The sequence below is a fragment of the Amblyomma maculatum genome, chromosome 8 (genome assembly GCF_055883805.1).
Source record: "Amblyomma maculatum isolate TAMU_Amacu chromosome 8, ASM5588380v1, whole genome shotgun sequence".
Lineage (NCBI taxonomy): Eukaryota > Metazoa > Arthropoda > Arachnida > Ixodida > Ixodidae > Amblyomma > Amblyomma maculatum.
In genome coordinates, this window is record NC_139351.1 from 28675122 (window position 1) to 28691271 (window position 16150).

General features: G+C 50.9%; 1 protein-coding gene across 1 annotated transcript in view; it reads left to right on the forward strand.

Annotated features, from left to right (window-relative positions):
• The window catches only part of LOC146180816 (latrophilin Cirl-like), a 301055-nt gene that overhangs the window by 259537 nt on the left and 25368 nt on the right, over positions 1-16150 (forward strand). Inside the window, exons 11-14 of the mRNA XM_084576153.1 lie at positions 5665-5848; positions 14884-15027; positions 15244-15428; positions 16094-16143. Coding sequence (XP_084432279.1) covers positions 5665-5848; positions 14884-15027; positions 15244-15428; positions 16094-16143 — 563 coding nt within the window. The remainder of the gene's footprint in view (positions 1-5664; positions 5849-14883; positions 15028-15243; positions 15429-16093; positions 16144-16150) is intronic.

Consider the following 16150-nt stretch of genomic DNA (forward strand, 5'->3'; position numbering starts at 1 on the left):
GGCGGCTGCCATCAGTATTTCCGCCATCGCCTTTCCCATCCCGCCACCTTGTTGCTTGCCGTTTCTCCCAAGTCCATGCCTCCTGACTGATTCCCAGTTTTTCTCCTCGCGTCATAGGGAAGAAAGGTATACTAAGGCGACGGGCCAGTCGAAGCAGCGTGTAGCCCTCGGGCCGCGTGTTTCACACCTATGTCTTAGTTGCCTGTGACGGCGTTTTTTAAGCGTGTAAAGGCTTCTAGCTGGGGGGGGGGGGGGGGTCGAAATAACGCAGAGTGTTTCAACATCCGGGCACCGGTTATCCTTCATCCGGTCACTGTACGAAATTTAGCGGGACGAGTTCGCTGTCAGGCTAGCCAGCGTCTCTTCCTAGCCGCGCACGCATCTGCACCGTTCTAAATTTCAAAGCCGTCACCGTCAGAGGTGCTTAAGCCGAGCAGTATAGCCTGATGAAAGGATCGAGAGGAAGCGTCTTGCGGAAAGCGATGGTTTTGCCAGGTATACGCTTCGGAAGATTGTTCGCGCCTGTCGACAACGCCATGATTATGTGGCCACTCAGGAAGGTGACAAGGCCTTCACTAACCGCAGCTGAAGGTCGCACAGGCGGTCGCTTCGAGGCGACAAGAAACACCTGCGAGATACGCTGAGCGCGCTGCCCTGCTGGAAGGCGAAAAGCTGTACTTTGATGGGGTGTGCACTAGACCCATTTCAATAATGTGGCTAGTACCATCTACAACCAATGTGCGATGCCCGTGACCATTTCATACTTACACCTACTCTTGTTTACTCTTGATTACGGGAGAGGCGGAAACTTTTACCGCATAGGAACTGTCATGCGAACAAAAGCAGGGCTGCGAATAACGACGTAAGGGGGTAAGGTTTGTGGTTTAAAAACGATTGAACATTCGTGTGGGTAAATGTAAAAAAAAAAAAAAATATCGGGTCATGAGATAAGGCATGTCGATTTACTCGCATTAAAGCAACCTAAAATAAAGAGGTTCTTTTCCTCTCATGACTTCGATGGCAACATTTCGATGACCACAATTGGCAGATGTCTAACACCCACTTTGAAGCTTCATTTTTCATTAGACAATTGCAGCTGCACATGGGTTACTACATGGGCGCCGCGACATTGTGCTGAAGCATATATGTCACATTCCAAGCTCCGCCCGCCGCGAGAACCGACCGTTCTCTGCGCAGTCAGCTGCCGTGTTGTTTACACTCGTTGAAGTCTGTCACTGTGCCGTTGCCTTTGGCCCGGCCCTAATTCCCGCGTGTAAGTGTTGTTGAGCGCGAAACCAATCAGATAGCTCAGGATCAACTTAGTTCGTTGTGGTCGCTACACGCATGCGCAGTACACCTTAGGGCTGGTACTTTGGACAGTTTTCAGCGCCTTTTATGAGCATCTTTCTGCCGCTGTCAGGGTCGAGGGCGAAAAAATTTTCATCGGGCCTAATGAAGCTGCGAGCACAGGGCTCGCGCACAGGTGCCGGGCTGAGGAGCGTGTCATCGCGTTCTAGTTTTCTTCCCGAGAAAACGATGTTCTGCGCGCCGAGCGAAATGCGCGACTGAACGCGGAGCAGCGCGTTGCCACGCACTTTGCATCTCATTTTGAGGGGCGCCTTTGGTGTGTACACTACTCCGTCGTATGCAAAGCACTCGCCTCCACGTTGTAGCTCCAATCTCGAGATCGATCTTTACCTGCGCGAAACTCGCAACTTTGACCTCGCCAGTCAGTGAACCCAGTTCTCATTTGCAATTCTTCTCGAGTATTTACCGGTACCCGGCCGCTCGAGCTTCCACTTCGTTTTCTTGCTACGTCCCTCCTCCTTTTATATTCCGTGAGAGTGCGCGACATGCGGTTAGAGTCCTTCGCGCGTGCATATAGCCTCGCGTCTTGGCCCCGGGTTGGGAAGCGTCGGGAGGGTCAGAACTCGGCCAGAATGCTCGGCGGGAGGCGGGAGCGGTAGCCCGCGGGCCCCATTACCGGAGTCGGCGACGCGCGGTTCGCTGTGCACCGGATAACGCGGCCAGGGTTCGATCAAGCGTGCCCAAAAGTGTTCGCATCGCCCGCTGTGAAAATTGACCGGCGAAACACTTTTCGGGGATTTCCACGCATCGGCCTGTTCGCTTCTGCCGTCATCTTCAGCACGTTTCCCAACTTGAACTCCTGAAACGCGTCGCAATAATACTTGCCGAATGAGTGCGCGTGGTATAAATTTGAATTTCAATGCTAGCTTAAGTCGCATTTTTGGCATACGCTTTACTGAATCGATCACAAAGTTTAATGATATAGTACTCGAAATATATCGCGCAAGGCAATTCTCGCATTTTTGTGTTCCGATGGCTGAGCATTCAGTTTCCGTTTGTCTTCACAGTGTCGTGTCATCAGAAGCCGTCCTCAAGTCCGGACTACTTGCTCAATCCAGTTTCTCAGTGTTTTGCTTCAGGGCGTGATAAAGTTGGCGCGTAAAGCCACTGAGAGAGCCGAGCGTGCTATGGCGGTAGCTTCCGTGTTGCTCGGAGAAAAGGCACGTCGGAGAAAAGTCAGACATGGCAGGGTGGAAAAGGTACAACTAACGCAACGTAGGAATGAGAAATCAGGACAGTGAGCTTGTTGCGCTTTATGCATGCTCATTATGGTCTAATACGAACTCGTGCAAACATCCACCCTTAATAGTACTGATCGACTATTGAGAATGAAGTCAATCAGCAGCTGGCAAATTGACGCGGGTGGATCGCAGTGACTTAAATGTCGAATAGATATACTTAGCAGAATACGGTGCATGTTTAAATGAGCGAGCCAGTCGTTTTTGGACGGCCAGAATCTTACGAGGCCAAGATCGTCGGAGTGAATCGTTTCTTCCAGCCACCGCTCATTTGTGCTGCCTGCTGTGATTCGCGCTTTTTAACCCTTTGCTTCACGTTCGCATCACAATAAAGCGTGCGCATGATTTGCGCTTTCAGTACACAGCGGCTGTCGTAATTTTTCTTGTGATATTTAATCCTTCCATAAATGATATAAAGTCATGTGTTATGTCGGGACGCTCTTGCGGTAATAAAATTGTTCGACAAGAATGAACTAAAAAGACACGTTAACCAAGCAAAAAATATCCGAAAAAAGAACGCACCAACCGAGCTCTTCGGCAAACGCGTATCGAAAGTGAGGTGTTGGTCGCAGCAAGAGCAGGCTCGGGTGATTTAATAAGCGGTCTAGAAGAGGCCACCCGGCGACTCAGCGAATGAACCACAGGCCGAAGTAATGCACGAACGAGTGCGCCACGGTTGGGGGAAATAAATAAACCATCGAACTCGGGGAAGGAATGAAGGTGCGAATGAATAAATGCATGAAGGAAGGAATTGAACGCAGCCGCATTGCTAAGCGCGCCGGGGCACATTTCCGAAGCCTCCAGAGCCCCACACAAACCGAACGCGTTGCGTCTGGGCTCCGCAGACGGGTTCTAATAGGCGGGCCCTTGTCCTCGGAGGAACAGCTCACACAAGGCGGCGCACCGAGCTGCGGGGCCTGGTGCTTCGCAAATCAGATCTCGGCGGCCCCGAGGTCGGGTCTCGGGCTTCGCTGCGCCCGCGGCCCGCAGGGAAGCGTTCTTCGAGCGGAGGGCTGCCCAGACGTGCCAGCGCCTTCGGGGCAGATTGACATCCTCGCGGGAAAACTCGGGCCTCGCCTCCCCTCCGCCTCCTCCGCTGTTTGCAGGGAAAGTTGGGCGGCGCTTTCCGAGATCCGTGCATTGGGGAAAGTCTGCCTGGCGTATCTTTTTTTATTATTATTACTTCCTGGCGGACGGCTCGATGTCATCTCTGCGTGGTAGAGTGCAGATGAAAGGCATAAATACGAGACTAATACGTCTGTTGTTGGAGGCATTGAACCCGTCTCCAAAGGGGGTCGATTTTTGAGCGATTCTCGCAGCGGGCAGTTATAGGAGGAGGAGCGTGCCATATTTCGCACTACATTGCTGGGACTTCGTGCGCCGGAAAAATGGAGTTTCATGAGCGGCCACGTACTGTTCTGTGGGCTGCCCTGCGCCAGAAACAAACCGCCGCCGTCGGCCACCGTCGCCCCGCACATCAGCACCGTGGCTTCCCCCAGCTTCGCGAGCGCTGAGCGGAACTCGGCGGTCGTGACGCTTTGGATTGTGGGCCGTTGAAGGACAATGGAGGAGAGCTCTCCTCGCAGGGAGTGAGCCAAGTTTGCGCTCCGAAGAAACGGGTTCCAACTCGCTCCGGGGAATGAAGAGAGGTGTGAGCGAGTTCTCTTCGCCCGGTAGAAGTGGCGCCGAGTTCCAAATTGTTTCCCCGCACGTTCGCGCGCTCCGCCCTAACAAGCGTCGCGCCCAAGAGGCGGTTGCGGCGGTCGCTCTGTAAACAAAGCTTTGCATGAGCCGGTCTCCTTCGCGCTTTTTCCCCCTTCTCTACCGTCGCTTGAGTTCCACTTTCCTTTCCGTCCAGTTTCGAGGAGGCTTTTCTATGCCAGAGTTTGCTTCTTGTTTGGAACCCGCGTCTCGAGGGTTGCCAGTTGTCGTACTGATGTTGACTTCGAGTGTTCTGACGATCTAGTGCGGTCCGATGAGGTGGACGGCGTCAGGTCCAGCCCCACGGTGTTTTTGGCACCGCATTGCAAACAACGCTTTTGCCCATCTGCTTGAATTTCCAGTTGAGTGGGCACAGATAGCAAAGTGCCTATAAAGCCGCCTTTGCACTATAGGCGCAGGATATTTCCGTTCTTTCTTCCGCCGTTTTTCTTTTTTCTTTTTTAATCCGCACATGACAAACCACCATTTTTCACTTACTGAGCATACTATTCTCAATGACTGGCTTTAACTGTGATTTTGTAGTCTGTGACGAAACTTTTCTTCCATTAATTAGTCAGCCTCCTATAGATTGGAGGGAGTTCCGCAGTGTCGTGCTTTTATGGTTTCCTAATTCCGTGATTTTTAACGCTGTACGGTTAAAATCTCCGTTCTGCTGAATACCCGCTGTCGCCCCTGCGGTTGGCATATTGGGAGAAAAGCCATGAACATGCCTCTGGCCTGTTGCAGTTTCAACTTGACGGGTTGTAGTTGACAGGTGACATTGGCCGTTCGGTTTGTTTGTCGACTTTTTTTTTGACTGAACAAAAAATGGTACTACACTTCAAAAACTTGTTTCTGAAACCGCGGGCTCAAGTCAACTTGCATGGAAGCGGTTTAAAAGTCTCGCCAAGCAAACCTGCACCCTACCAAAAGAAGGTCTGGCTAATAGCATAGCTTCAATTCTAAGTTACATTATAGGAAAGGAAAGGGAAGGTGCAGTGTATGTTTTTGTTTGCTTTGAACTGTTGGCACCTATAGAATTCACCTATAAGAATTGAAGGCAACTATAAGATAGTTGACTCATTGCTTGTTTCCTATTTTTGCCAATCGTCAATATTCCGAGTGCTTCTGATCGCGCTTCACGCAATTTCTTTTAGCGAGCATCCCAAGCACTTTCTCATTACGGCTGTATTTCCATTTAACATGGGCCAGCTTTGCAATTATGGGGCTGTGTAGTTCTTTCTGACATGTATGATGCAGTTAGCTTCTGCAATTGTGGAGCTAGGACAATAAGCGCTCTCATTGAGACCCACCGGTAGTGGCCCGTATCAATGCGGCATATATCTCTGGTGCGCAGTCTACGGTGGAGATCAGCAGCAACCTTCTGGAGGACTACCAGCGGGATTCGTGGCTCGAGCTGCCCCCTGGGGAACGCCGCCACGTGGCTGGTGCCCTGTTGCAGGCTTTGGACAACTCCACTTGGCTGTTGGCCGACACCAGGAATGCCGCCTTTCGCTTCTCCAGGGCGCACGGAAACGTTCGTGAGTGAAGACCTCTCCCTCCTTTCTCGTTTGTCCGTTTTTGAATTGTAGTTCAAATAATGACTCTCTATCTCAGAGCGGAAGAAGAGAGTAACGGAGTATCCGAAACGATACCCTCATGTGGCGTACCAGCAGCTGATACACCCTTAGCCCTCTCTCTATTAGAATAGAGAGGTGTCGAACACCGCCAGTGGTGCAAGCTGTGGTAGAACTCCAGTGTAGGCAGCCTACATGTCGTACCTCGGCGCTCAACTCCAGTTGATCTGCGCTCCTCGCTATCGATTCATTCCCGCACACGCGCTCGAAACTAATGCAGCGACAGGACGTCTCGGTCTGCATCTGCGCCATAAATCCTTGTCGAATCACTGTATAAAATAGGGTCTTTATGCGTCACTTGTATCGAATGTTAATTTATCAATCAATCATCGACGGAGGAAAGAAACACCTTTTTGTTGCTGACGTTGTAGCGTGCGCCTCTGCCGGGCACCTATGCAACGAAAGACGTCATATTAAAAAAAAAAAAAAGAAAGGGGGAGGGGGGGGGGGGAGCAACGGATATCGAAGAGCTTGAACCATAGCGGCTCACTCAGCAAGAGCTCTGTGAGAGAGGGAGGCGAAGTACACAACTGCCCAGTGCAGGCACACGGTTCGTGCTGTGAGACAGCAGAGGGCATGCTTGCCCTCGGGTCCAGCTTGGCGCCCTGTCAATGCTTCCCCGAGGCGTTCCAGCCACTGCAGCTTAGGGCTTTTTGCGGGTGCGTGCAGAGGCGAGGGCGTACGCGAAGGCCTCGAAGTTTGCGTAACTGGAGGAGCAGTGCGGCGGACAGGTCAAACATCCGGTGGACCGACGGTGGGAAGCGAACGATAAGGGCCCCGTACGGCCGCAAGGGGACGCGTGGGCCCACTGGGAACGGCGGGAACAGTTGCGCGCTTCGCGGTGCAGCTCGGACATCGTCGGAGGGATTAAATGGTGCGCGCACTCGGGGGTTGCGCAGTGGCCGTATGTAATGAAGGAGAAGGGAAAAGTGGAGTAGCTCCCCATGCAGACGCGGTGGACGTGCTGAAAATGAACCTAAGCAGCAAAAGGAGGAGAAACAATATGGACGACAGTGCAGGATGACAGTGCAGTAGTACGGTAATATTACAGCACAGTAAGATCACGCCAGCTCGGTGCGATACATGCAGGACAGTTTTATAAACTAGCAGTACCGACCACTCGAGGTTTGCGGATAGATCCGCTGCACATGCGTTGAAGCGTGTGCAGCGAAATTGCATGCTTTGAGGGAGCATCGATTTGCACCTGTTTCGAAATCTAGTGGCTTTGCCGGGTTGCGCAATGAAAAAGAACGTTCTCGCAATAAGACACACTAACGAGGAAGGCGTTCTTGAGCCTTCGTAACCAGAGTTCACTAATGTAATCAAAGCTTCTGGTTTGTGGTCGCTGGGTATCCCAAAAGGTAAGTTCCTTGCCATCCGAAGTAACCAAACTAAACGTACAGCGTTGCTTTGCTCACTGCTTGTTTCAAGGGTTTCGGTGGTGTCACTGATGTTACATGGATGACCGCACTTGATTATAATATGCAATAATGTTAGATGGCGTTGAAGCTTTCATCACTTTTAGTGAACGTCCGCGTGATTTTTCGGAACACTCTCGCGATTATTTTTTCCGATGTTAAAATAGCAGATGCGAGAGTTGAGAGACATGCACGAATAAGTTGAGAAATTTCGTGTTCACCCTTGTCAAGAAGTCGATGCTATGATCTGCTCTTTCAAGAACGCATTTTCTTTCGCCTTGCGCATCGTGAGGGGGATCGAGTGCACCGGCCTCTTCCTGGAGCTTGCGTAACTACGCTTGTGCTGGTCTGGTTGCTTATTCCCGCAACACCGTCAGGGCGTTCCGAAAGCCCCGGCACTGTGACAATAACATTCCCTGATTGGTCAACACGTCACAGGTCATGACGTCGTTTAACCACTGTTGCGAGTTGTCTTTTATAGGGAAAAAAAAAAGCAGTATTACGGAGAAGAAAAAGTGGTCGAGTGAGAATTTAACCTCTGCCCTTTTGGTATCAAGCATGCGGGGCGCTCTATCTCATCACCACTGAAAAGTGCCCCTTCATAGCGATAGTTAAGAGGCACCCCGCCGGGGTGGCGCAGTGGTTATGGCGCTCGACTACTGTTCCCAAGGACGCGGGATTGAATCCCGGCCTCGGCGGCCGCTTTTCAATGGAGGCGGAAAGCAAGGCGCTCGTGTGCTGTGCGATGTCAGTGCACGTTAAAGAACCCCAGGTGGTCGACATTTCCGGAGTCCTCCACTGCGGCGTCTCTCAGCCTGAATCGCTTTCGGACGTTAAACCCCACAAACCAACCATAGTTAAAGGCCTTTCTTTCCCTGACCGCCTCGTATACCTTGGAATCTACGGCATCTGCACTTTAGATCGCAGCCATGCGTAGGGGAAATTAATACGACCAGTCAGCTCCACCGCTGTTTAGAAGTCTTAAGCTAGTAACTAAGACCATTACTTCGAGGCAATTTTGCTATCACATCAACTCTTAAGCATAATGATTTTCTTGATCCAACAGCGACACGGTGCTGGGTTTCCACTCAGTTTTCTTTCTCTGGCATATACAGTTCGTGCAGCGTCGTTTGATGAACTGTCTTTGTTTTCACTGCAAACTCTTCATGGTGTCTCTGCTCAGTGAATCGCTTCGTGAACCTTTCCATTTTGAGTGCAAAGCGTTCAGCGCTGCACTGCGGCTTCTCTGAGCCTTTTTAAAGGGAACGAATTACTTGTCTCATGCCATGGCCTCCGGGATGGAAACGCACGCGCGGCGGTGATCTCGGAGGTCATGCTCATGCGTAGCGTGTACACGGAGAGAGTGGCAAGAAAAATATAACGTGATTTCGCATCGTTGGGCAGCTCCAGGGCGGTGTTATGCTATTTCGCATTTTTAGCATCCATTTGCTAGTCAGGTATGAGGTTAGTTTGCTATACGTATCCCAACACACGACGTATCTGCCTATAAATTGCAAATTGGTTTATTGGAAAGGGAAAGCACTGTATCTCAGACTTCTCAGCGGACAAGTTACCGGGCAGTGAGGCAAGGTGGAAGCAATGTTCTTAGATACAGACAGTTGGAAAACTGCGCGGTGCGAAGTTGGCCAAAACGATCGCCGGTCCGGCGTGAGTTGGGCGGAAATGAAAGCGGAAAGAGAGAATAAGTGGCTAGTAGTGGAGGGCTGGAGAATTCATTCCAGTACCTGCTGATCCTTAGCGTGCACTGACATCGCACAGCACACGGACGCCTTCGCCTTTAGCCTCCACTGAAGAACGGGCCGCCGCGGTCGGGTTTGAACCCGGGAGCTGAAGTTCGGTGGCTGCGTTTTGATGGAGGCGAAACGAAGAGACTTCCGCGTGCTGTGCGATGTCAGTGCACTTTAAAGATCTCCAATTAGTCGAAATTACTTCGAAGCCCTCCACTACGGCTCCTCTTTCTCTCTATCCACTTTCACTTCCCCCTTCCTCCCTTCCCTTACGGAGCTGTTCAGGTGTCCAGAGAATCAAGTGTGACAGATACTGCGTTTTTCCTTTCCTGTAAGCCTATTTGTTTATTTATTTATTTTTGACCAGACTCTGCGGCAGTTTTTCAATGCTAAACTGTCAAAGAAAACCATGTCAGACACTGGTTGGCACGTCTTAATGGAGCGGAAGTAAACCTGTGCCGATTTATTTCTGTTAGCGCGACCATTTGCCAGCGCCTCTGTATTTGGTTCCACTTTTCCCGCACAGGGCGGTTTCATTGAGGCAGGCATCGGTGATCTCGCGTGTAGATCTCGAAGCTGCGAGAACGAGACGAGCCCGCCTTGTGCATCCGTCCAAATACGGCGCGGTGTTCGCCTACCGTTGACTCAAGCGTGTGTGCCGTTTGTGATTGCTTGAGACTGGCAGAAATGTTATTTCCCGTCGTCCTCTGCCATTTCACCCTCTCTGGTGCGACCGCGCTGCTTCGGCCTCGCCATTGAGCTTGCTGCTGCTTTCGCGTTTTCTTCCGGTCGCGGGGTGCTACTTTTTTCAGCTCGATGTTTTTCGGCCCATCGGAGATGAAAGGGCCTGGAATTGAAGACGCGTCTGGTCTGCTCTCACTCCTTTCCGCATTTTGTTCTCCCGTCACTTTTTTTTTTTGTATATACGGGTGGCGGGAGCGCGACCGGAAAAACGAAGCGTCGGATTGGCCTGTTAGGTGCCAGCTTTGTTTGCACCCGCCGTCGTACCTTTCACGCTGCTTTTTGGATTCTTCATTTTTCGTCCTCAGCTGCCTGCGCATCCGCAGTTTACCCGAATTTTCTCGCCTTGCGAGCGCTATCGTGTATCTTGGCGGGCTCGTATTTGCTGATCGCTCACTAGCTACCTTGCTTCGCACCCTTCGTTCTCTCGCTTCGTCTCTTGCGCATTGTAAATATGTTCGGTTGCACCCCGAAACATCCTTGATGGGGAAATAAAGGTATTTGTTATCTTTAGTATTTCTCTCAGTAAACAGACGACCGGGAGTGCTTTTTCTCTCACTCTCGCTCTCAGTGCTGATTGCGGAAGAGCTACGTTGTTCACTGTTAGGTTCGTTCTTTTCTTTTTAGATTCCTCCATTATATTTGCCACGATCTCAGCATCACGTTTCCTTCTTTATAGCGCAGTTTTAGGCTGCACTGCTTCCATCAGGGCACACTGGTGTTCTGCACGACTGTTGTTGCGACTGTAGGAAGAAGGGAAAAAGAATGCACGGTTCTGCTACTGGCTCTGTAGCTGAGCAACGTCCGCTGCCTCGTGCGGACAGAGAAGAAAGAAAGAAAGAAAGAAAGAAAGAAAGAAAGAAAGAAAGAAAGAAAGAAAGAAAGAAAGAAAGAAAGAAAGAAAGAAAGAAAGAAAGAAAGAAAGAAAGAAAGAAAGAAAGAAAGAAAGAAAGAAAAAGAAGGAAAGAAAGGAAGGAAGGAAGGAGAGGAGGAAAAAACAAGGAGAGAAAGACCCGCGTCGAGCAACAGCCGTCGTCCGCCACCGAAGCGGTGACGGGTGCAATGACGGCCTCTAACAGGTACAACTGCCAGTGGCAGGCTAGCCCCCCTTCCCCCCCGCCCCCGCAAATGGCGGGACCTACTATTCCCAGCCCCGTAGTGTCAGGAGCAACCACCAAACACTGCACGACTGACGAGAAACTTAGCTACACCCACACTTGGCGCTGTCAGGTGCTTTTCAATGCAAAATGCCCCACCTGCGAAATGAGTGGCCGACAGAGAAGGACCCTTCGTCATCATGTCGTCCTTATGAGATTGCCTTTGCTCTCAAATAATCAGTCACAAGCTAGTGCAGCATTTTACAGGGGTAGGTCAGATACCGCTACAGTGTACCGTGGAGCTCCGCCTATAGGTTCATGGCTGCCGCGCATTGTTCCGCCGCAAATAAAAAAAAAAAAAACGCTCATCTTTAAATGAAATTGCAGAGGCGAGAACTTTCATGCTTTCCAAGTTCTTTGATAAATTTCGTTTATAGCTGTGACTGGTAAGCGGAATAATGCAGTATCGTTCAGACCGTGCACTGCAAACTGTTCTTGTTTCGTGCAGGCTGCATAATGACAGTGCAGCAAACGCATGGCGCAATGCTTAGAGCCACTCGCAAGCACTCTCCGCGATATCTTAGCCTCGCTCCTGGTGCCGTTTCGACTCGTCCCGACTCCCAATAGCCGGGCGTATACATGCGATGGCCAAGACTTCAAGGACTGTTGTCACAACGTCGCCGGCGCGAGCTGCGGCAGCGTGTTGTGCCTCAGGTAGTGCGCCAGCTGCGAGCTCTCTAGCCGGCCTCACCATGTTCAACTGACCGGGCTGCCATTCTCAGCTGGCGCTTTCGCGAGAGGATGTTGACCTCGGCACGCGTTCATTGCTTATACATGGAACTGCTCCATAAAACGCAGCGGTGCCGCTGTAGTTTCCTGCTCTCGCGTTTTCTCGCTATCCGCGATGCGTATGATACCAAGTGGGGCGCACTACTGTGTTTACGCAGTGTCCTCGCCTAAAGGTTAAAGTGAGGGAGAGGAGGGGAAGCGAGAAAATATATAAATTTACCAAATAAAAAGCAGTGGGCCCTCCGAGAGAGAGAAAGAGAGCGCGCCTTTACGCTGGGAGTATATGGCTCATGGGCCCGCTATCTGGACTCTGCCGTACCGGGCGCTAATGAAAATTCCGGATCTCCGTAAATTGGATCCCCCCGCTGCCGCCACGCACTGGCGTAGCCTCCGGACAGGAAAGGGTTGGGGAGCATCCTCCCGTTTCTGGCCGGAAAGGAAAGAAGGGCCCTTTCGTCCTTCGCGTCTCACCTTCGCGAGCCCCGTGTCGGAATCACTCTTCTCTCTGATTATTTGGCCGTCTCTCCTGTGTATAGGTGTACTCATCGCGGCACCAGTCTCTCTCCTTTTTTGTTTCGCTTTCCTTTCATCATCATTTGCCTTGCTTTCCCGCTGGCCGTCTCTTCCCTACGGTTCCCGCGCTAACACACTCATTCTTTCTTCGTTACGCCGCTGCCTCGCCCTCCTCTTCATGCTGGCCGAGTTGCGAAGTTCAAACGCGTACTGCCGACCGTGAACGTGCGCCCGGATGTAATTTGGGCACTGGATGAGTCCCCTAACCCTTCCCGCAGCTACCCTTTTTGTGCTTGTCCCTGAATTCCCGCCGGGAATGAGCGGCTCCCTCCCTTCTATCGTCTGACACCTCTCCCCGTGGTGCTGAATCAGCCTGCTCGTTCGCCGTCATTCGCAGCGTGTCTTGCTTCTGGGCGAAAGAGGTAGGTTCATTGCGTAACATTACGATGGCCGTGGTGTATACGTTTCTCTTGAGCCGGTCCTGTGGTCTACGTGTAATGACCATCGAGGAGTTTTGTTTATTTTATTATGCATTCCACCCTTCCTTCGTGCGCTTCTACCTTGCGTATACGCTCGGGTCATAGGAGGAATAAAAATTTCCTCGGTCGCTATCACGGGAGTGGCCCGTACGGAGTTGACCAGCACTGAGGCCTATGGCAACGTGCATCGTTTAAGCTAGGAGCTCTGTTTGGGCACCAGAGGTTGAATTATCATTTTGCAATGCTCCATTGGCGAATACTCCGCAAAAAGTACACGCACCACTTGCTGGCGAAGCTGTGCGAACCGTAATTTTGCAACTTTTTGCCATCTTTTGCGAGCTGCTGAGTCGAGACTGCCGGCATCAAGCACACAGCGCGCGCACGCACGCACTTGCCACTAATACTCTCATGCTGGTAACTGTTGGTATTACAAAAACATAATAGAGAAATTGTAACACCTACCAATATTACAACCTTTTATCTTCTCCCTGAAGTTTTATATATCAATTCATGCACATGGTCTCCGTCGTTTCCGAACTCTTGTGGTATACTCGCAAATAATGCCGTAGTTCGGCGTCACGCTGGATTCATAACTCGAGACAAGAGCATCCTCGCTGTCCAAGCCACAGAAAATGCGCCTCTGATTACGGGCTATAGGCATCTACGTATAGGAGGAAGAACACGGTAGAAGCCATACATTCGTTGGGAGTCTGAACCGTACCGTGAAGCAAGTGATATAGGGTGAAAGCGGTTGGTGTTTAAGGAAAGCACTGACAGCGTGTATGCGAGCTGAATTTCGGTGGTAAGACAATACGTGTAAACATTGTCCATTTATTGTTTCTGACCACCGAAAAAAAAAAAAAGGAGGGGGGGGGGGTGTTGGACTTACTTTTTTATAACCTCATAACAGAAACGCCACATTGTACATGGTTTACTTACGACGGTCAGGTACGTCCAAAGCATAAGTAAGCACTAATAATAGTCAGCCTCACACGCTGGACTCGTACGCGCAGCCACAAGTGAAGTGAAGCCGGACACAACTTCTGGGTCCTCTCGAGTCCAGGACCCTATGGGTCCAGTTGAACGCTTAGTGAATTCAGCTCACTGCCTCTGGGCACGAAGCTGCATATCCGGCAAACTACGTTATTATTTAACGAGCTTTGCGGTTTGCTGTACGTTCTCACTACTCTAGTCGTGATGCACTTTTCTTTCCCGTAAGTTTGTTTGAAGGTGCCGTCAGAAATCGTGCAAAAGCCTTCGAGGCAGCTAGGGCGCAACGGGAAATAGGAAAAACAAGTTGCTCCGTATCACACCCGGAGGGCGACTTTCGGCAAAGGCTTGGCTCCGCCTCTGCCGTAAATGGCAACCTGAGGAACAAACAAAGTAGGTTATAAATAAAGTAGGTTTTACAGTTATTGAAAAGAAGTTTATCTAGTACGGCACTGTTCTCTTTCCTTATTTTCCTTTTCGAATCTGTTTATTGCATAGAGTTAGATTGGACAACGGGAGTTCTCTGATTGTTACGACGTGTTAAACACCGCGATAAGAGGCATTGGTAATCCATTGCAACCTCGTATTCATATCTGCCGAAGAATTCTAAGCTCTTGCATCGGTTGCAACTCCATTCTGGGCATTCTACGAAGAAACCCTATTCAGCAAGGGGCAGCAAAAAGAAAAATACAGAAGCTTCGTGGGCCAAAGCTAGCTTATGCTGTCACTTACGATGGTGTGTATTGTGGTCATGACATGCGCTGTCGACCCTCTAAACAACTGTCGATGACTTGTACGTGGCATCACGGGCACCGTTGTGGTGGACCGCGCATAATCACACATTGCAAGTTGGAGCATGTGGTGCTAAGCGGACTGGATTGGCACGGATTCTTTTAACTAGCGACTGCTGGCGGTCGGTAGATGGTATTTGCAAGTTTGAGCCGGCATAGCAACATGCGTTATTTCTGGGTCACGGGTCATAACTGTGCGGGTCAGGTCTTCTAATTTAAGTCGACAACCTGCGATCGCTTGCGTGAACTCCGAGAGTGCATACTTCTGGCATTTCACTCTTCGGGTGACTACCAGCTCACAGAGCCTCGATTTACACCGGCGAACTTGGCCTTTCACTTACAACGGTGCTCCTCGCCGTTTCTCCGTGTGCAGTGGTTTCCGTGCGCCTTGTGGAGACGTGGGCGGCCTCCGAAATCCGCTTCCCCGTGCACGAGGACGTGCACGGCACGGTCTGGATGCGTATGCAAGACACCCTTGTGTTCCCGCCACAAGCGCTGCTCGGAAGTGCACGAAACGGTGAGTATTCTATACTCTGCTACTATACATTACAGCGAGGGCGACTACTGCTGACCGCGCAAGTTAATTGCTCATCACAAATGAATGGCTTCAATCTCAATGTCCCCCTTAATTTTATCACCTATGCATACGTGCTGCTGGCTGTGGAGTTGTCCTGCGTCATTTTTTTTTCGACTTATTGGCTGAGCCGAGTGTCGTACGCCGCATTTTTCGTAGGCGTGGTGAAGCTGGTGTTCATGGCGTACCGCAACATTGAAGACTTCCTGGGGCCCGAGTTGGCGGCGTCCGGCGGGGCCTCCTCGGAGCGGCTCATAAACTCGCGCGTCATCGCTGCTTCGGTCAACAGCCGGCACCTGATGAAGCTCCATCAACCCGTGCTCATCACTTTCCAGCACAGAGAGGTGCGTGCCAACTACCACCAACTGGGTCTTCTTCGCTGGTGACAAGGGCGCGACATTTTTGCCCACTTCATTGGCGGGGTCGTTTGTCGGGCCAACAGAAGTCGAATCTTGAAATTGTTATTCTTTTTATTTAGAGGATTGGGGGTGGGGGGTGGGAGGTGATGTTTATCGTTGTAGGGCTTCGGTAGTACATGGCAGCGTGGTAGCAGCGCTTAGCCCCTGGAGAGCAACGAGACTTTGCATATTCCTTTTCGCCCAGGTCACTGGCGTCCTCCTCTCCCTTGTTTTCTTTAATTTCTTTCCCGAAACGATCACCCGCACGTCCTTTTGGTTCGTTTCGTTCGGGTCCTTAAAACGTGCTTCCGTAAAGCTGTGATTCGAGAAAGAGACGAATTCAAAGGCAGCTCGTTTGCTGCCTTTCACCTGAGCGTGCGGACATCGGCAGATTTCGACTGCACCGACGCTGTTTTGTTCTTTGCGAGTGTCGGCCGTGCTTTTTATTACGGCGTTGTTTTCTTAGTCGACATGTTTGCCATTAGGCATAGTGAGAAACAGAGGTGGATATGGGAGAAAGTTAGCTTTAGGACGTTAATTAGGGTGTCTGCAACGTGTTCCGATGGTTTTGTGTGTGTGATATACCATTTTTCCTTTTTCTCTGTTTGCAGGTTGAGAACGTCACCAATCCGAGATGCGTGTTCTGGAGCTTCGATGACGAGTGAGTG